A 21,175-nucleotide genomic window follows, 5' to 3' on the forward strand; every position below is an offset into this window, starting at 1 on the left:
GGTGTCGGGATGCCAGCCAAAGAGACTTAACGCCAAGTGTGCTGAGACTCCTGGGGAGGTACGCACGCATGCGCGCGCGCGCACACGCACACACACACACACACACACACGCACACACACAGAGACCAGATAGAACGTCCCTCTGGCTGCAGACGACAAATACTTGGGAATCCACAGCTATCTTGAGATTGGAAAGCAAAAGGCAAGACAATCAGAGAAGCGCCCAGTGGGAGTGGCTGAGCCCACAGCCCTGACCCCGCCCCTGCCTTGCCATCTGAGATAATCAAGGCCCACGCAAGTGACCAAGTGATGCCAGCTCTGGTGAGCTTTTCTGTTATCAGCAACCAGAATCTTCCCAGGGCGGGGCTGAGCATTCATCTCTGTGGAGCTGCACCTGCGAGGAGACATTCGGCAAGGGGGCACTGAATGAGTAGCAGAAGCTAAGAGAAAGTTGCAAGAAGAGATTTAAATAACTCTCGATACTTAAAAATACATATCCCATCTACCTAGCAGTTAAATTTTGTTAAACGAAACTGAAAGGGAGACGTTCTCTAGTTATAACGTGTGAGGCAGAAGTCATGGTTTACACGGTCCCCAAACCCACCCCTGTATCCTCCAGCACTCAGAGGTGGGTAGCATTTCAACCTCCCTTGCAGGAAGGGCAGCGATCGGTAACCAGGACCGAACGTGGCCAACTCAACCAGAAGGCGGCTGAACTGAGCAAGGGGGGTATCCGCTATTTCCACGTCGGGTGGCTAAACACCCTCATGGTCCTCTGGGCTCCCTGCCTTCCAGGCCTGCCGTTTGGGTGCCCTCAGGGTGGCACATCTCCAAAACAAAGCGATGTGTGGCATAAAAAAAATCACCTTCCCACGTGGGGCTGCGAAATAGCAAGAAATAAGCCACTCCTGTGTTATGCCTCTGAGATTTGGGGGATGTTACAGCAATTAGCACAGCAATTAGTCTACTCTGATGAACACGGTAATTATACAGCTGTGGAGAAAAAGCTGTTCAAATTGGACAGCACAGACTCATCAAGGAGAAGAAAACCCGAGATTTGCATTGTCCTTCACCCGTCAAGGAGACTGATCTACCACCAGCTTCGGCCCACTTTTTTTTCTCATTGTAGCAAATTTCCTTCAAGCATCTTTTTTAAGTACATCTTTTTTGATACGTAAGTAAAACTTGAAACAAAAATGAAACTCGGATTTGTACAACAGTAGTTCTCAAACTTGGCTGGACATGAGAATTACCCACTGTCTCCCTGATCCGAACCTGTAAGGGTAGAATTCAGTCATCAGTATTCTTTTAAAATTTCCAGATGATTCTACTATGAGGCCAGGGTTGGGAAGTACTACTCCTGAAAGCAGTGTCACATAATTCAGATAGGACTGCACCAGGAGATGAAAAAGGTGACTGTATATACGAGGTTGTGCGAGTGTGGCATGAATAAGGCAAAGAATATAAATAACTCACAAATCGTTAAAACCCAGAAATATGCCAGATGTCCCCAGACATTAACGTCAAGGTAACAGGCCTCACTTTTTTTTTTTTTTTTTTTGCGGTATGTGGGCCTCTCACTGTTGTGGCCTCTCCCGTTGCGGAGCACAGGCTCTGGATGCGCAGGCTCAACGGCCATGGCTCACGGGCCCAGCCGCTCCACTGCATGTGGGATCTTCCCGGACCGGGGCACGAACCCGTGTCCCTTGCATCGGCAAGTGGACTCTCAACCACTGCGCCACCAGGGAAGCCCAGGCCTCACTTTTATTTAACTCTCCTCTTCTTCCTCCCCTCCCCTGCCCGTGACCTTAACACTCCTCATGAAAACATTTACTGAGGGTCACAAAACGTGATCTTTAAAGCAATGAAGAAAGAGCATCTCTGCAGGTATTCCTTCCTTCCCTAAGTATCCATGTGCCTACTACGTGTCAGGCTGCACTGAGGGCTGGGAACACACTCCTGAAACAAACGGTCACGGACAGTATTTATGACCCAGCAGCAGCAGCAGGAGATATCAAAGAATCACAAATTACAGTTAATGCTGTCAAGTATAAATCTCAGGAGATGGGAGGATTCATAATTTAGATGGAGGGCTCAGGTTCAGCGAACGCCTTTCTGGGGGAATGACATTTAGACTGAAATGCAGAGACACGCACAGGAGTTAAGTGGGTGAAAACTGAAGGATGGGGAAAGGAGGCGGGAGGGGAGGGAGACCCTCCCTTTCCTGCTTGAGGAAAGGGCTTGGAGCCTTGGGGGAAGGGAGAGCAGCCTGCACAGCCAATCGGGAAGGAAAGGGAAGGGGCTGGGGTCCCACTCAGAGGCCACTGTTTTCCAGTCAAGTATGGAACTGGTTCTTTTCAATAGGGGAGGGGAGAGAGGCTGCAGATGGAGTTTCATTGCCAATGGCCAATGATTTCATCAATCGGTCAAGCCTAGGTAATGAAGCCTCCATAAACCCCAAAAGGACAGGGTTCAGAGAGCTTCTGGGTTGGTGCGCACGTGGAGGTAAACAGCGGCTTCCTGGAGGGGGCAGGGAAGCTCCCCCACCCTTCCCACACCATGCCGTGTGCATCTCTTCCATCCGGCGGTTCCTGAGTTATATCCTTTTATAGTACAGCGGTGATCTAGGAAGTAAAAATGTTTGAGTTCTGTGTGGTGCTCTAGCAAATTAATCAAACCCAAGGAGGCGGGTCATTGGAAGCTCCAACCTAGAGCTGGTTGGTCAGAAGCACAGGTGACAACATGACTGGCATCTGAAGTGGAGGGAATGGCAGTCTTGTAGGACTGAGCCCTTAACAACCTGGGGGATCTGACGCTGTCTCCTGGTGGACAGTGACAGAACTGAGTTGACTGCTTGGTGAGCTATGTGATAATACAGCATGTATTTATAGCATTATAATGACTAAGTATATACTCCTTTGCTTATCATATCACAGAACTATAAAGCCAGAATAAATTACATAATTAAATACACACAAAATATAACACCAATAAAATCCAAATAAACAAGACTAACCTAACCCCCTGGTTAATGCTGTTTTGCTCAAACTGAAGCGCTCCTTGCACTGTGACTGTCCACTGCTTCTCTTGTGAGCCTGGTAGGCTCTTCCACCACGGGCGCTGTGATGAGTCATGTATTCCATCTGGTTCCTTTATTCCAGCCTCGATAAAACATTAACTCATACAACAATCATGATGTTAATTCACCTTCACTTACAGTGAACACATCACTTACATATCCAGTCCTGCATTTTTCTCACTAGCCTGTGGCAGTTACAGTCTTAACCCTTGGCGCCAACATGACCACAAACACAAACATGGGCTTCAGAGAAAACATGTTCACCCAGATGAACCAAAATGAGTTGATACCATTAAAAAAAAAACTTTTTAAATCGTGAAAATGAAAAAGGGAAAGAAAAATAATCAAAGCACTGATATGAGGCCTCAGAGGCCATATTAAAAGTTCTGAGAATTTTTCGTAGGCAGAATGGAAAAGTCTCAAGACAGTTTTTAAGCAGGAGAGCATCATGATCAGGGTCAAGGTTTTAAAGAATCAAATCACCCGGTGAGGAGTATGGAGTGAGGACGGTGGATCGAGGGAGACAAGAGAGGAAGCAGGAAGTGAGGGCAGAGGGTAAGGGGAGGGGGCAGCAAAGAGGAGAAGCCAGCAGCCCCAAACAGACGGTGGAGGGAGGAGGATGGGGACGGCTGACAGCCCTGGTCTGGGTGGTTGGTAAGTGACAGGGAAGGGGGGGGATGACTCGGGAGAGCCCAGGGAGCTTGCATGTGGGATCTTCCTGGACCAGGGACAGAACCCAGGTCCCCTGCATGGGCGCGGGTAACACAGCGGTTCACGTTTATCAATACTCATTGAACTGGATATATGAGATTGGTACGGTTTACCGTAGGTAATTTGACCTGAATTGTTGGGGGCAGGGTGACTCTTCTAGATTCAAGAATGACTTCCGGATCTCAGGCTTGGGACCCGGTAGGATGGAGAGCCCACTTGCTAAGAATGAGAAGCATGAGAGGAGGAACATGTTTCTGGGAGAAACTCAGGATGGACTGACGAGGTGCCACCCCTGAGATGCCCATCAGACACCTCCGCGATGATGCCTCAGGGTGCCTGGACACACGTGTGGAACTCAGAGGAGAAGTCGGCAGGGGAGGCACTGAAGTCTGGGGAGTCACGCAGACGCACACTAGAAATTTTTGAGTGATAAGGCCAACGATCCAGTAGAAAAGAAGAGGCCAAGAATCAGGGGCAGTGAGGCTCAAAGATGGAGCAAAGTGCCCAGGAAAGCAGGGAGGAAGGATCAAAACACACCTGAAGGAAAGGGCCTCCGATGGAAACAGGACCCTTTACCCACCCCGCAGGCCAGTCTCCCCTCCAGTGCAGGTCTCGGCCAACTGTGGCCCCCAAGTCTGCCCTTCTGCGTGTTTTTATAAATAAAGTTTTATTGGAACACAGCCTGGTGGTTCACGTGCGCTCTATCTACGAGCACTTCCGCACTCCAAGGGCAGAGTCGAGTAGTTGTAATGGAGCCGATCTCAGCCACGGAGTCGAAAATATGTATGTCCTCCCTGGCCCTTTACAGGATACCTCTGCTGACACCTGACATTCTCCATCCTGTGAATCAGATTGCCCTGATTCATGTGATTTTCTCAAAATATATACTAATCACTCCACTGCTTGCTACAAGACTTTGGAAACTTCTCTACTGCCTAGAGGATTCGGTCCGCAGGTCTTAGCAAGCAGGGCAAAGCCCATAAGATGAGCCCCTGCACCAGGAGAAAGCCCATAAGGTGAGCCCCTGTACCAGGAAGTGGGACTCTGTTCCGAAACTAACACAGGGAGACAGAAGTTCATGTCCTGTGCCTGTAGCTCGTGCTCAGTCTCCTTGGCAGGTCCCTCGACAGCTCCGAGCCTCGGCTCCCCCAGAGAAGGCTTCTGGTCTTTCTCAATGAATGGCGGTTCCCTCCTTGCCTTTCGAACACCAGTTCCTTCATGTCCTTAGCAGATCCCACACCTTACAGGTGTACCTTCTATTTGCACATGTTCCTTGTTCTTCCACACGTTTTTGCAAGTGCTTCTGCGCCCTTCCAGGGTCCCCTCTGCACCTGCTGCTGTTCCCACGTACCAATGGACTCATGATCACATGTCACTTTCTCTGAGATATATTTTCGATTCCTTGCTGAGCATCTATTGCCATCTCCTCTGAACAACCATGTACACATTTCTATTTTAGCCTTAGGCAGGCTGTATTGAAATTACTTATTTACATCAGTTTCTTCCCATCAGAACAAAAGTTCCTACAGGGCAGTGACTGGGTCTTTTCTTTTTTAACAAGGTAAACTACCATTTGATATGAGCGTGAGGCAGGCCCCATGCCTTACTCTGGCTGGTGCCCTTCTGACACAGGATGCAAGTTTTGTTCACTGTTCCAATTCAATTATTTCTAAAATACTACTAGAATAGAAAAAGACCAAACACCCAATTATTATTCCAGAATATAAAAGACATCGTTAAGGAAAAAATCACTCCAATTTTGGAAAACCAAAACTTCTGCAAAGCAAGCAGAGGTCCTAAACCAACAGCTGTTCTGCCCACCCATCCTTTGACTGACAGCTGTTGGATGCTGGCCCTCCTATCAGACACTGTCCTGGGCAACGAGTTGCACAGATGAATTAACCACAGGCCTTGCCAACACTACATTAAAAGTTCATACATACTGAAAAGGGAAAAACAGACTAAACAAAATAGACTAAACTCTGCCTGCCCCAAGTTGATATTCACTTAAAATGTACTAGATCAAAATCTGACCTTGTCAGTTAGATTTTAAAAAAGCTCATGGAATTTTTAAACATATATTTATATTTTAGAAACTATAATAGCATAAGCATTGGCTTAAACGTACACAAGAAGGGTAAAATAAAGAGCTTAAGAGAGAGAAACTCTTGAAAGTGAGACCAACAAAAAACGCTTGGACTAGAAGCCACGAGACTAGCAGTGACACAGGCTCGTAAAGTGAGAGAAAAACTGATCTATGTGGTCCCTGCCTAATTCCAAATAGGCCTATTTTCTGGTTTCATAGGTAATTAGAGTGAAAGTTTTGAAAGTAGTAACATGTTGTACCACCAGGGGGCAGATCATGCCTGAGGAAATCTAAATAGGGCTACTGTACCCTACAATTTCTATTTTTATACTCAATTTTCTCTTAATTCCCGCAGCCCCATGCCCCACTAAAAAAAACTGCAAGAGGTCTATTAAAAACCAAAACACATTTTAATGAGAAATCTATTCTTAAAGACGCTGTTTCCTGAGTTACTTTAGATAAATACAGTTACTCTTTTCACATCAGCATTACACAATGAGAGCTTTTTGTTTGGGGTCCCCTCTTCCTTCTCGCTCCCGGCTAGCCCCGCCTTCTTTTTAAATGCCATAGTCTTTGGCAGGAACATGCCAACCCTTTTCCGTATTATTACACACACATATATATGCACAATGATCTCATTTGATTTTTCACTTTCTTCCCAAACTGCTCTGTCTAGCAGGTGATATACGAGTCATGCTCTCATTTTTTCCACTGAAAGTAATAAACACAGTCAATCATCGATGGCAAATATTTAGGTACCTAAGTGTGGAAAACAACTTGATCTTCCTAAAATAGATTAAACTCTTTCTGTTAATCTTATCAAACTATATTCTGTATGCTGAAATAGTGATGTTAAATTCTAACTCCTGAACTTCAGTGAAGTCATCTAAAAGAGCCCACAAATAGTGCTCTAATCATAAGGCAAGTTGATTAATTGGGAAGGTGACTCTTTTTTTTTTTTTTTTTTTTTTGCGGTACGCAGGCCTCTCACTGTTGTGGCCTCTCCTGTTGCGGAGCACAGGCTCCGGACGCACAGGCTCAGTGGCCATGGCTCACGGGCCCAGCCGCTCCGCGGCATGTGGGATCTTCCTGGACCGGGGCACGAACCCGTGTCCCCTGCATCGGCAGGCGGACTTTCAACCACTGCGCCACCAGGGAAGCCCGGGAAGGTGACTCTTAAAAGCTCTGCTTTTATACTAAGCGTTAGCTTCATTTTTGATTAACTGCAAGTTACAATGATTCATATTTACTGAAATGCATAAATGGACAGTCCCTCTATCCAAGTTGTTTCTACAGCCCAGTGCATGAGCACCGTTAAGGTAATAAAGAGGAGAGAATGTATCTGCCCAGGTGCTTCCCTTCCCTTAAAGAAAGTAGGTGATAGAGGGAGGCAGGGAGAGACAATATGAACGTGTTCTACCTTCCACATTCATATAATTCTGATTGATTACAAACGAAGGACCCCCGAACAAGAGTAATGGGTAAATATTGCCAATAAGAAGAACACAGGGGCTTCCCTGGTGGCACAGTGTGTTGAGAGTGGTTGAGAAAAATGCCCTTCTATCATTCCCTCAACATATAACACAGTAAGTCCCACTTCTGTGGCTAATTCAAAGGTCAACTTTAGGAACACCCAATTAAAATCACTAAAAATTCTTAAATTGGGGAGATTCTAGGGTCATCTTCTCATACTGGCAAAAACCAGGACCTTGCTGCAACAGACAAGCATTCTGAGGAGTGCTCTAGAATAGATAAAACATTTTAAATTTGGAAGAACTATGCAATGTTTCCATAAGTCAATAGAAGGACCATGTCTGACCACTGGAATAAACCAAAGAATAACTCGTGTCTTTTGGAAGCCGTAGTTGTCAGCCTGTTCAAAAGGGAAAACTTCATCTGAGAAATCTGGGGGTTGATGCGCTAATAAGCGGGCTCCGTGTCTGTGGTGGCTGCTGGATGGGTTACCTGATGAGGACGCACTGGTTGTCGTGGCGCTTCCACAGGCAGCGGTAGCACTCGTTGGCGATGGCGAAGACGTGCGGGGGCAGCTCGCCCAGGTGGCACCTGCTGTAGCGCTCCATGGCGTCCCGTGAGTACAGGCCGGCGATGGTCTTGTAGGGGTTCACAGAGGCGATGATGGAGCCGATGTAGGTCTGCGAGGACAGGGGGTGGGGACACAGGGACCCGGGTTACAGGTGGCACTCGGGGCTGGGGGTGGTGGGGAGTGGGTGGGCACAGGATCTCATCCCCACCCACGCTGGGCAGAGACAGAAGCAGCTCAGCGTGGTCCACGCCTGGAGGGGAAGAGACGCCACCTCTCACGCCAGAGCCGCTGTCAGAGCTTTACCAGAATCCGCCGAGTGTACGTTAAGGGGACCAGTGACTCCTGAGCCCCGCTCACACGTTTTTCCTTTACCTTTGGGGACAAATCTGCAAAGGAATGAAGCCATTTCGAAGAGCACTGCAGTGAAAGGTAAACAAGAGAGAGGATGGTGACACAGTGAGGCCCAAATCCCTGTTCCCCAGTGACCTCCTGACTCCGATTCTCATCTAGTGGCTATTAGGAAATGGCAGGATTAAAGAAATAAGAGAAACAGGGCGGGGTGGTGGATGAAGAGTTACTGCTTAATGGGCACAGGGTTTCTGTTTGGGACGGTGAGAAAGCTCTGGAGGTAGACAGTGGTTATGGTTGCACAACACTGCACATGTATTTAGTACACTGAAAAACAGTCACAACGGTAAATTTTATGTTACATATCTTTAACTTTTAAAAAGCAACAAGACCACTTTGGAAGCACTAGGTATTCTTTCAGTAATCTCAAACACCGCGTGAAGTACCATGCAACTTATTTGGAGAATAGCTCATGGAAATCTTATCTTTTCTGGAACCAAATCCAGGCCAGAAATTAAGCAAAATCTTCAGAGCAGCAAAACAGAGGCTACAGAGTTAGTAAAGCAAAATGCCTCATGCCTCCTCCATATGGACATAAACTACTCATTTGTCCTTCTTCAAGAAAGGCTAACGAAGTTTGATTGTCAAACACAAGTGAAGCAGCAGATGAGAAGGGGTGGGGGTAGGACCCTGCAGCCACCACCACCTACCTGCCAGCTTCTGTGGTGTATACACTGCACCACGGGCTTGATGGAGAGCTATGGGCTGATTCAGCCTCCTCCCCCAATTCACACATTGAAGCCCTAACCCCCAGTACCTCCAAATGCAAGTATACCTGTAGACAGGACCTTTAAAGAGATGATTAAATTAAAATGAGGCTGTTCAGGTGGGCCCTAATCTCGTCCTCATGTGAAGACGGCATTTGGATACACCAAGAAACACTGGGGACGTATGTATGTGCACAGGAAGACTATGTGAAGAAACAGGAAGAAGGAGGCCGTCTGCAAGCCAAGGAAGGAGCCCTCAGGAGAAACCAACCCTGCTGACACCTTGATCTCAAACTTTTGAGCCTCCAGAGCTGTGAGAAAATAAATGTCTGTTGTTTCAGCCAGCCAGTCGGTTGTCTTTTGTCATGGCAGCCCGAGCAGACTAATAAACAAGGCCTGACCCTTTCTCCACTCACAATAACCCTAAGAGGTTCACAGTGTTATTACACCTACTTTTCAGAGGAGGAATTTGAGGCAGAGTGATAAAATTTTGCATTCGCCCACATAGCCAGTAAGTGGTAGAGGTGAGATGTGAATGCAGGCAACCTAATTCCAGAGCCTTCTCTTCACATTCACTGGCAGGGGGTGGCAACACAGCACAGCACAAGAAAAGCAAGAAACACTGGACAGAAAGTCTAAACATCCTGAGTGCATCTGTACCATATTATAGCAATTTGTAATCATTTATATTCACAGTGACTGCCAGGAACATCAAGTATCGTGTGTCCCGTCTTAACTGTTTTCAAATGTAAGGAGGTCTATAACATGTTTTGGAAATATTTTGAACCAAAACAACGTTAAAAAGGTCAAAGAGTTATTACTATATGACGCAACAATTCTACTCCTAGGTATGCACCCAAAAGAATTAAAAACTGGTCCTCCAACAAATACACAGCAGCGTCATTCGCAAGAGCCTGAAGGTGGACACAACCCAAACGCACGTCATCAGATAGATGGGTAAACAAGATGCGGTACACATCCACACAGTGGAATATTATTCAGTTGTGCAAAGGAAATGAAGTACTGATACAGGCTACAATGTAGATGAACCTTGAAAACACGACACTAAGTCAAAGAAGCGAGATACAGATGTTCACACCTCCAGAGCAGGTAAATCCACAGAGACAGAAAGCTTGGTGGTAGTTACCATGGGCAGAGGGGAGGGTGGGGCGAGGCAGGACTCGGGGGTGACTGCTTTGCAGGTACAAGGTTTCCATTTGGGTGATGAGAACATTTTGGAACTAGACAGAGGTGCTGGTTGTACAACACGGAATGTACTAAATGCCACTGAATTTACTTTAAAGTGTTTAGTTTTCTCTTATATAAATTTCACTTCAATTTAAAAAAAATTAAAAGACGTGGAGATTTCATGTATGAATGTTCAGGTCTTTGGAAACCTCCACTCTCTAGAGGGGCCACTTTTCCCTGTCATAGCACCATGGGGAGGATGTGGCCAGAAAGAAAGGTGGAAGCTTTTTCCTCTGGGGAAGGAAAGGGTCCTACTTCTAAAGGAGAGCAGAGAACCACATGGTTCCCTGGAGGATGCCAGACACCCTCCATCAACGCCTTGGCCACAGGTGCTCGTGGCTTGTTTTACATCGACTGTTTGCACAGGTGAGGCAGGCAGGTACGTGACGCTTGAGGCTCTGGGTGTCTGGCCACTTCCTCTGGTTGGTCTAAAGCGTCAGGCCTATTTCTACCTTTCCAGTAGTTGGATGCATGATTATTGTTATTCTGTGAAATATCAAGACTGTCCATTTTCCTGTGAAACATGTTCTTTTTCCTACTTTGGCAGAAGTCAAGACAGTCAGTGCCGTCCGTCTTTATACAGATAGGTAGGCGTGCTGCCGATCTCCTTTCTCAGCTACAAGTAAAACAGAAAAGCCCGTCAGGGCATCAACTTGACTATTAACTTTAAGTAACGTTAGAAGAGTAATCCATCACGAACATATCTTTTTAAGAAAACAACATGCCTAAATCGTGAAAATTTTTGCACTCCCCATTCATGACCTATGTGTATGGTGGTCGTAAAATTCTGAGATGAGACTTTTAAAAAATGTATTGGTTCACTCATGAAAAACATCATAACCTTTTATTAAAAGCTTTCCTTTGAAAGCGATTATTTTGGTCAAAACCTCGTAGGCATGCTACCCCTTCCTGGTTGGGGAACTAGTCTCCCAGCATGGCTCAGGGCAGGGATCCCCCAGCCCCGGGCCGTGGACCGAAACCGGTCTGCAGCCTGTTAGGAACCAGGCGTCACAGCAGGAGGTGAGCGCCGGGCGAAGCTCCACCTGCCGCCCCCATCACTCACATTACTGCCTGCACCATCCCCCCTCGCACCATCCCCATCCGGGGAAAATCTGTCTTCCACGGAACCGGTCCCCAGTGCCCAAAACGTGAGGGACTGCTGGCTTAAGGTATCACTCACCCTGACAGCGTGCATGGCGTGGATTTCGTATGGGGGCAGGACACCCAAGGCTTGTTAGCAAAGATGAAGACAGAACATCCACAACGGTCTTAACGCCTAGTTTCGCTTTTGAGTGATTCACATCGCACTTGGCCCAATGAAGGAGCTGGAAGGTGTTTCAGAAGGACAATGTAGTCGGCGGCGTGGCAGTTACAGATGACACACGTCTGCCTCGCACCCGGTCCCTGGGGATTCCAGAGGAGTGAAGCCGGCCTCTCTGAACAGCAGACGGTCAGCACTGAGGCAGCCCCTAGAGTGGCAAGGTTTCTGCTGGCGGTCACGCCGGGTGGACCCGCTAACGCATCACGTACCTTCCCAGACCGAGCCCGGTCACTGCCGCGCAGTGGGAGCTGGTGGCCCGTGAGCTGATGCCCAGCTGATGTCTCTGGCTCAAAAATCATTCCAACACGTCTAAAGACTGTTCCACTGTTGAGTCGCCATCTTATATAATTTGTAGCTGACAGTAACTTCAACCAATGGACTCATATGTGCCAACAGGGACAGCAAAAAACCGGACTGAATTTGAGCCCAAACTCAATAACCTGATATCTTTCCTTTAAAAAAAAAAACAAAAAAACTAAAGAATATATAAAATGTGTGTATGGCTGGTATGGAGAAAGAATCCAATTTTTTAATAGTTATTTTTTAAGATTATAGGAAACCTTGCCTCATTTAGAGTTAAAAATGTCTCCTACTGTAAGCACCTCCACTTAGTTCCAGACATAAATTAGGCTCTTAGAACACGAATGCACACGTTTTACTGTTTCACCTTCTCACTAATGACCTGAGTCATTTCTTAACAGGCTTGTCACCAGATTTTAAATGACAATTAAGTCTACACGTTTACAAAACAGCTTTACTGACATTTTAGAACTGTGGGACACGGAGGACAATCTGCCCTATGCAGACACACTGTCGCACACCCTCATTTGCTCCGACATAACCTTGACCTGTGGGCGGCGCAGAAGCCACGCTTCTGGCTCTTCTGACAGAGGAAGGAACAGAGCCAGTGAGTGAGGGTGAGGGCAGGATCCTGGATCCTGGTTGTGGGGTGCTGCCCTCGGGTCTGTGATGACGCCCTTCCCCACTCACCTACGTACAGCATGGAATCGTCCCAGACTCTCCAGCCACGTCGCCAGTGGCCACTGTCTCCATGTGCTGTACACCCCACTTTCAATTAACTCTAGAATCAACCCCCTTTTGCTCCATCTCCACCGCCCTGGCCTCACTTGCTCAGATGTCCCCGAAAGCCTCCTTTCCCACTGATCTCCCACTCGGTCTTGCATGTTCAATCCCAGCTTCACATGTGACAAATGAACATCTGAAAACAAAAACTCTCCTGCGTAAAACTCTTCAAATAGCTCCCACAGTCTTCAGGGCCGACCCACAGGAATATTCAGGAAGAGAGTCTGAGCACCCAAGTCCTAATGAATTATTCTCCTAAAAGTTTCAGGAGTGCGGACCGCTTCAGCTACGTACTCATTGAGTTTTCATTGTTTGTGCCCATATTCGCGCCAAATGGTACTTCTGAATCTCCCTAAAAGGAATGTGTAAAACAACGTGGCAGCAAGAGTCACAGTTCCTAATGGTTTATTCAAATTAGGTGAAATGGTTGAGGTCTATCAGCAAAAATAATTACAGCTGGGGCACCTCTATCTTTTCTCCCCCTCCCCTGAACATACCACTCTGCATGGATTATTTTGTCATTAAAACAAAGGCTGCATGGGTAAGAGATGTGCGGAATAATAAGGAAAGTTCAACATGTAATGTAAGTAAATATGGAAACTGGGAATGGAGGGTGTAGAAGAGCCGAGCTGTAAGTTAAGTACCAAGTGAGGCAAAGATACAATGCAGTAAGGAATCCTAAGAGTTGTGAGACAACAGTGTGTTCCATGCTCGTACCATTGGTCACTCTCTAAAAAGGTATTTTTTATTACTGCCCCCAAAACCACCATGATAACGCCATGCACTTTGGAACTCTGGATACGTGCAACTCTCAAACACCAGGAGGGGCCAGGTGCTGGTTTCCTCATACTGGATTCCAAATTCCATGAGAATAAATCTCCTGGTCATCTTAATGGCTTTTCAGAAATAGAAAGTATATTCTATTTTGAAGCACGTAAAAATTTTTTTCTAGTCAGAAAAGTTCCACATAACTCACCAAAAAAATACATTTCCTTGCCCATTTTAATAACCTGGAACAGCTGCCGTGCCTATTGCTATGAAACTGGGAGAAATGCGCTGCATTGCTTCAGTGCAGAATCTACCAATTCAAGGTTTTCAAAAGGCATAAGGGTATAATACCTATATCTAGTCCCCCACCAAAAAAAATTGAGTATAACTAAGAACACTAAAAGTGACCCAGTGGCCTCAGATGCACTCTGCTGGTAGAAACGGAGGATCCATGTTACTGTTGGGAAGTCACTATTCCAACACAGGAAGAAATGATGGAGACAGCAAGATTTGGTCAAGTTAGAAGACTTGAAGTCCTCACCCTGGACCTACCTTCCCCGGTACACTGCTTAACCCCTCTAGGCTCGAGATTCCAATCAGTAATAATAGCATGTCCTCTGTTACCCCACCTCATCACCATGTGAAAACATTACGTAAGTCACAGGCATGCATTATAGTTTTTGTTAATGAAAACAAGACTACAATGGCTTTTCATCATGTGGGTCTGAAAAACTGGATGGAGATCAAGTAATCTGAAATGCACTAGGGAAACTGGTTCAAGTCAGTGCCGCAACTCTTCTAAAGGGAAGGACTTGTTAAGAAGTGGGAACCGGGCTTCCCTGGTGGCACAGTGGTTAAGAATCCACCTGCCAATGCAGGGGACACGGGTTCGAACCCTGGGCCAGGAAGATCCCACATGCCGTGGAGCAACTAAGCCCGTGCACCACAACTACCGAGCCTACGCTCTAGAGCCCGTGAGCCACAACTACTGAGCCCGTGTGCCACAACTACTGAAGCCCTCACGCCTAGAGTCCGTGCTCCTCAACTAGAGAAGCCACCGCAATGAGAAGCCTGTGTACCGCAACGAAGAGTAGCCCCCGCTCGCCACAACCAGAGAAAAGTCCACGTGCAGCAACGAAGACCAAAAATAAAATAAATAAATTAAAAACAAAAAAAAGCGGGAACCGCTAGCCAGATTTACTCCCCACCCACCATTCTCCTCCTTCCTTCTCTCTCGATCATCACAGCTAAACATAGCCATGACTTACTTCCCCAGATCTCTACCTTGAATGCAGCTTCGGTTTTAAACTGCAGATCTGTATACTCAGCAGCCTGCATGGGCATCTCCACTTGGATGCCCCTAAGCCCAAACTCAACATGGACAAGGCTGAGCTCCCCCAAACACCTGCCTCTTCTCACACAGTCACATCTTCGCAAATGGCACCATGGTCTACCCAAATGGTTGATCCAGAAACCTAGCAGTCATCCTATAAACGTCAGCCTGCTGCCCGCCCCCAAACCCAATCAAACACCTAGATTCTACCTCTTAGTATGTCTCATACTCCAGCTCCCCCAGGATTGGTTTGGAATCCCATCATTTCCCATCTGGTTTGCTGGTCACCTCTCCTCCTAGACCGGTTATACCTGCTGGACTCACCCATCACCTGCAGCCAGACTGAGTTTTCCCCAAACTCACCTTTGACACTGTCCCCTACCAGCCTTCATAAATGAATTCAAGGTCACTAACTCACACACAGTGCCCTTCTTCACCTGCTCTTGACCACCTTGCCAGCCAGCTGCACGCAACCTTCACTGCAGCATCTTGGATGTCCTGCAACTGGACAAATGTACCATGTCATTTGAAATCTGTGCTCGTGCTGATCTTCTGCCAGGAATGAGCCACCCTCCCTCTTGGATGAATTCCTCTAGGAATTCCTTCAAAACTCGGCACGGTTAGTGCCTCAGCTGGAAATTATTTTCTGACCCCCTCGTACCTCTTCCTGCGATGCTCATGCTTTCTGTTCCCAGCACTTTTATCACACTCATCGTCACCCTGGGCTATTGTCAAAGATTTGTTGTGTCTGCATTCATCAATCAGCTAGGAGGTCCTGGTGGGACAGTGCCTTTCATTTATTCAATCTTTCAAGAAACAATTAGCACGAGCAAGATGAATTTTGCATCCTTGGAGTCTCACACACAGCCTGGCACACAGGCAGGGCTGAATGAACACAGATATATTAGGGGCACACAAAGTCGCTACCAATCCACCAAACAGGTTCCTGTTTTAACTGCATTCTCGTGCTCTACAGCCACCTTCTCCCTAACGAAATTACTTGCCATCCCTGTCCAATTAAACAATTAAAACCGTTAAGCGTGCAAGTTGGTTGAAAAGAAAACTTGATCACAACCGATAACTCAAGATGTTACTAAATTCAAGCTCTTATATTTAGAAATGACATTTCCATTTAATCTGAGTGAATTTCTGACTCATATTCCCTCCTTGTTGAAAGGAATCTGACCCAAAAGAGGCAGGAAAGGGGAAAAAAAAATTAACAAAAACAGAGTTCTTAATTGCCACCATCATGTGCCGATGTAGAAATGGCAACTCAACAGCATAAATGTTTGGTCAAGTTTAAAAATACACAGAGTCAGACAGATGGTTACAATCATCTTTTGGCAACACCAGTCTTGATTTCATGTGAAAAAAAAACACCCTGACAAACCACACTGTATTCAGCTGTTCCTGGTATGAGACAAATGCCAAGCCTGCTGGCCATCCGGTCTTCGGGCCATCTATGAGAGGCGCGCTGTTACTTGACACTGGCTTTGGAAAGGGACGGAAAACAACCCCCAAAAATCTTCTCTGGGAAGACTGAACTCAAGGAAATGAATCTCAGCTTTAGACTTGCAGGCCTGCAACAGTGAACTCCACAGCCTGCCCTGCCCAGCGTGAACACCGCAGGCAGCCCAGGTGAACTCACTTGCAATCCACACGTGTCTTCAACTGGCTGCTGCCTGCCAACACCTTTTGCAGGTTTGGAAGTTAATTCAGCAACAACGTCAAACACAGTTACAGATTCGGTCTGGAAGGCCACCTAACCAGAGGAGTATATTTTTGAAACACCTAAAAATACATGAGCTGTGAAGCATCTTCTGTGCTCACACCAGCCGTTATCTTTAGACACAGCCCCACTTCTTCAAATGGGCTCGTAGGACTCTCAGCTCTGCCCCGTTTGTTCGGCAAGACCAACAAACGAACCCATGAGGTGGGTGGAACAGAGCAGGGCTTCCTCTGGAGCCCCCCCAAGCCCATAATTGCAGCCGAGCCCCAAGGCTCCCTGCAGCCTCACCCTGATGTGTTTCCAGCCATTCCTTAGAGGCTGCGACAGGAGGCTCGCCCACGCAACTGACCCACAGCAGGATGAACCTTATGATGGAGATAACGTGTTTCTCTTCCACTGGGCAGGAAACAAAACTGCCACACCACGGAGCCAGCTTAGCTGCTCCCCCACTGCGGACCCGGAGCTGACAGTCAATACAACAGAAACCTCAGCTGCTCTGGTCCACGTGGTGCGTAGATGCTGGGTACAGAATCTGAAATGATCCGGGCTCCAGAGAATACAATGCAACAGGCACCCAGAAGCCAGCTCGTCTCTCCCGCTCTCCTCTCCTGGCGGAGCTGCCAGCACTGCGCTCAGGGCCATCAGGGCTTGACAAGGCTGGGCGTCATCACCGCCAGCCCTGCTACTTCACCTCCTCCGCCACACGTCTCATATCTAACTTCCTCTCGCTCACCGCCATCTCTACCCTGGTCCAAAACCCTCATCTCTACACCTCTGAATTATTGCCACACTCTCCCAGCCAATCTACCCTCTATAGACTATACCACATCACTTCCCTATCAACCCTTCTAAATTTTTTCTCAGGGAAATTCTCTCTTCAAAAGCCTTTAACAAGGACAGTGTAGCCTCTTTACCACCAAGCCCAAACGCTGCTGCCTAGCTTTAAGTAAGGTAGGGTTTCTCGGCATGACTGACACCTTGGGCCGGATAATTCTTTGTGGCGGGGCCGTCCTGTGCACCTTGGGATCTTTAGCAGATGCCTGGCCTCTACCTACTAGGTACCATCAGCATCTCTACTACGGCAACCGGAAATGCCTCCAGAGAGTGCCAAATACCCCCTGGGGGTCACATCACCTGGTTGAGAACCACTGCTTTTAAAGGTGTCCTGACTCCAGCCTACCTATCCCACTAATTATTTGATGTTCCCCAACACACACCAGATTCCATCAGCAAAGGAACCTTCTCCCAGTTTAGTGAGGCCATCGCACCAAATGCACCCTCATCTCTCCACCTTCATGGATGGCGTCTCACCAGGCTTTCCTCCTGATCAACTCTCATCCCTCCTTTGCAGTATCATTATTGCCACCCCCTCCACAGAGCTCTGCACGGCCAGCTCCGGCTTTCTCACCCACGTATTTGTTTCCTCTCCCCATCTCTTATCTCTCTGTACCACACATACCCCTCCTCTCCGAGCCTTTAGGGACTTACAGGTGTGGGTACTTGTCTCCACCAGGTCTCATCAATGGTGGGAAGAGACACAGGAGGGTGGGACTCACGGGACCCTCTCCAAGGTGCCAGGAAGCTCACAGATAAGAGGCTCAGGGTGGAAGTCTGGGGTGGGGGTCCCAGGTCGGGAGCTGAAGTGTTGAGCAGAGTTCTCATCTGGGAAGTCGCCAGAGGATGAGAAAAGCTGACGAGGTGGAGTGTTAGACATGAGAGCCTGGCTTTCTAGGAAGGGAATCCAGTATTTAGGGCATGAGGCAGGGGCTCATGCAAGGCAAAGAGCAGAGCTGCTCTAACCCGGGTGTGAGAGCCAAACAGGACCAGCGGGAAGGCTGGAGTCATGGAGATCTACAGACACGGAGGCCTGCACAGCCTCTGCCTGGAAGGAGCAGCGCCAAGTCCCCGGCAGGAACTTTCCAAATAAAGACCTGGTGGTATTAGATGAGAAAGATGGGGAGAGAGGTACAAAGGTCAGCAAAGTTCCCCAAGTGCTTTCACTTGCCATTTTATTGTAAAACAGCCCTGTCAGATGGGCGGGGGGGTGGTTATGATATCTGACCTTTAAAAAACTTTTCTTTAATTGCCATAGAAAAATTACATGGTTACTACAGAGCCCAAGAGGAGGTGAGTAGAGAAAAGTGGGCTCAACTTTGGTTTGTCTGCTGAGTGCTTTACCCCTTCATAGCTCTCTACCCACATTTGAACAGAGAAAGCTAAAGGCTAGAAGAAATATTTTACTGGGGTCTGGTAGTGTCCTCAGACAACAAGGGTGGCCCTCAAGGAGAAAAAGAGTTAATGGTCCTTCTTAGCACAAAACAACAGACTCCTCTACCTGGAGGTGGGTCTGCCTACCAGCAACCTGTGCTGCTCGGATCAGAAAGCCAACAAATAATGCAAGATCCAGGGTGGTGGGGGAGAGACCAGGAGTCCCTTGTCAATAACAGGACTCAAAGGAGGGTGCCTATGGCAGGCAGAGTAACGCACCACTCTCCACCCCACCAAGATGTCCACCTAACTCCCAGAACCTGAGACTACGTGATGTTGCAGGCAAAGGGACTCTGAAGATACATTCAAGTTGTAAGCTCTGAGACTGGGGATTATCTAGGTGAACCCAATCTAATCGCACAAATCTTTAAAACCTGAGAAGCTTTCTTGGCTGCAGTCAGAGATGAGGAGAAAGGAGGAAGAGATGTGAAGCATGAGGACTAGATCCAGGGTTGCTGCCTTTGAATGTGAAGGAAGGGGGCCTCTAGCAGCTCGGAATCAGCAGAAAGCCAGCAAGAAAACGAGGACCTCAGTCCTACGACCACAAGGAGCTGAACTCTGCCAACACCAGGTAAGAGCAGGAAACAGACCCTCCCCTAGGGGCTCCAGAAAGGAACGCCATCATGCCCACACCTGGATTTTAGTCTGGTGAAACCCCTTCAGACTGACCTACAGAACTGCAAGACAGTTATGGTAATTTGTTAAGCCAGCAAAAGAAAACTAATACAGCACCTCTGTTGTAAGTCATTTTTTCCCTCTTTTAAAGATACGGACAAGCACCACTCAGAGCTGGGATAAGAGGTGAAAAGGCTGTGCTTTCCTCAAAGGTGGTGGTTTTGTCTCGTTGGGGCAGAGTCTGGTAGGTACCAGCACCCACTGCAAACAGCTTCAGCAATGAAAATCGAGGTGGCTGCCCTATGGATAATAATACAATTATCTAGGTCCTGAAAGGAAGGCATATAAGGGTATAATGAACTGAACTGAGCTGTAAACTGAATGTACAAAAAAATCCTGTGTGTTTCCCTCAAAGGGGAGGGAAAAGGTCTTCATCCCAGGAAAAAAGACCAAGATCCTATTCACGTGGTTTACTGGGCAGTTTAAGCTGTCAGGTTTACAACATCATCATGATGGGGCTGGGGAACAGACTTTTAAAGGGCTCTGCCTTTTAAGCCTCTTCGGTAGTTTTTTTCCCGCTAATTGACTTACTTTTTCTTGACTACTAAATGTGTAACAAGAACTTGCATCTATAGACAGAAGAATATGAGTTCTGAAATATTCACTTGTAAAGGACAGATACCAATAAAGAAAATTTAAATCTAGCTTCACCTTTATCATCAACTATGTTATTTCCAATAGGAGTGACATTTGTTTTACAAACATTTATCGCACCACTGCCAGGTGCCTTGCACTGTCCTTGGCTCAAAAAAGACAAAACAGGTCCTTGACCAACCGAGCAAGGAAACTGCTGTGTAAACAAAGTTACATGGCAGTGTCAAATACTTAATGCTAATAACGCAGGCACGGTACACGGTTCCCTGGACACCGGTAGAGGTGGAAAGGAGGAGGTTTCTGAGATGCAGACAGAGGGGAGTAAATGCACGTGTGTTCTGCGAGCACGTGCGCAGAATGGAATACACAGCCATTTTTACGTAAACGTGTATGAATGCTACCTTTTCTGAAGAGCATATGGAAAATGCTGTAATATACGGACTTAACATAAGCGAAGCCAGTCAGAGGACTAGAACGCGACTGAATTTCTCTAGGCAGGGCTGTTTGAAGACATGTGGCAAACATTAGGTCACTCTGGCAAAAATGACACTTTTCCAATCTAAAAACAAGGCAAATAAACATCCTTTCTTTAAAGCTGAGGAAAACTTCACATTAAACCCACAAATATCTAATTCCTCCTCTTTCCCAGTTCTCCTCTCCTGGTCTAAGAGAGGATAAATTAGAGGAACCCCAATACGGAGAGGGCCTTGAGTCTCAGCACCTGCTAGCTATTTGAAACGGTGATATCGCTATTCATCATAATCACAGGCATACTGCCAAAATTAAACATTAACTCCTGAAGAACAAAAATTACTAAAACATCAAGGGTTTTTACAGTATTAAAATTTGGTGTTTTTTAAAAAAAAAACTGTATGAATTTGAACGTGACTTGAAAAATAAACACCTACCAGCAGTTGCCCAGGTTACTATAAAGACTAACAGGCAGATGGAAAAGAGAAAATCTGTAGGTCAATCATTCTTGACAGATAAAGTAATTTATGTACTTTAATGTCAAAAAGGGATTACTATAGAAGTGATTTTTAGATATTACTTTTATAAGATAAGCAGAGTCACACTTCATAACAATTAAGGGGAACATGTGCAGGACTGCCTTTTATACA

At 46.9% G+C, this 21,175-nt stretch overlaps 1 protein-coding gene across 2 annotated transcripts in view; it reads right to left on the bottom strand.

The window, feature by feature from the left end:
• MYO10 (myosin X) overlaps positions 1-21,175 on the bottom strand; it is a 227,312-nt gene that overhangs the window by 105,153 nt on the left and 100,984 nt on the right. For both annotated transcript variants that reach the window (XM_060146899.1, XM_060146901.1), the window contains exon 4: positions 7,842-8,029. In XM_060146899.1, the coding sequence (XP_060002882.1) occupies positions 7,842-8,029 (188 nt within the window). The remainder of the gene's footprint in view (positions 1-7,841; positions 8,030-21,175) is intronic.

The sequence above is a fragment of the Lagenorhynchus albirostris genome, chromosome 3, assembly GCF_949774975.1.
Source record: "Lagenorhynchus albirostris chromosome 3, mLagAlb1.1, whole genome shotgun sequence".
NCBI classification, from domain to species: domain Eukaryota; kingdom Metazoa; phylum Chordata; class Mammalia; order Artiodactyla; family Delphinidae; genus Lagenorhynchus; species Lagenorhynchus albirostris.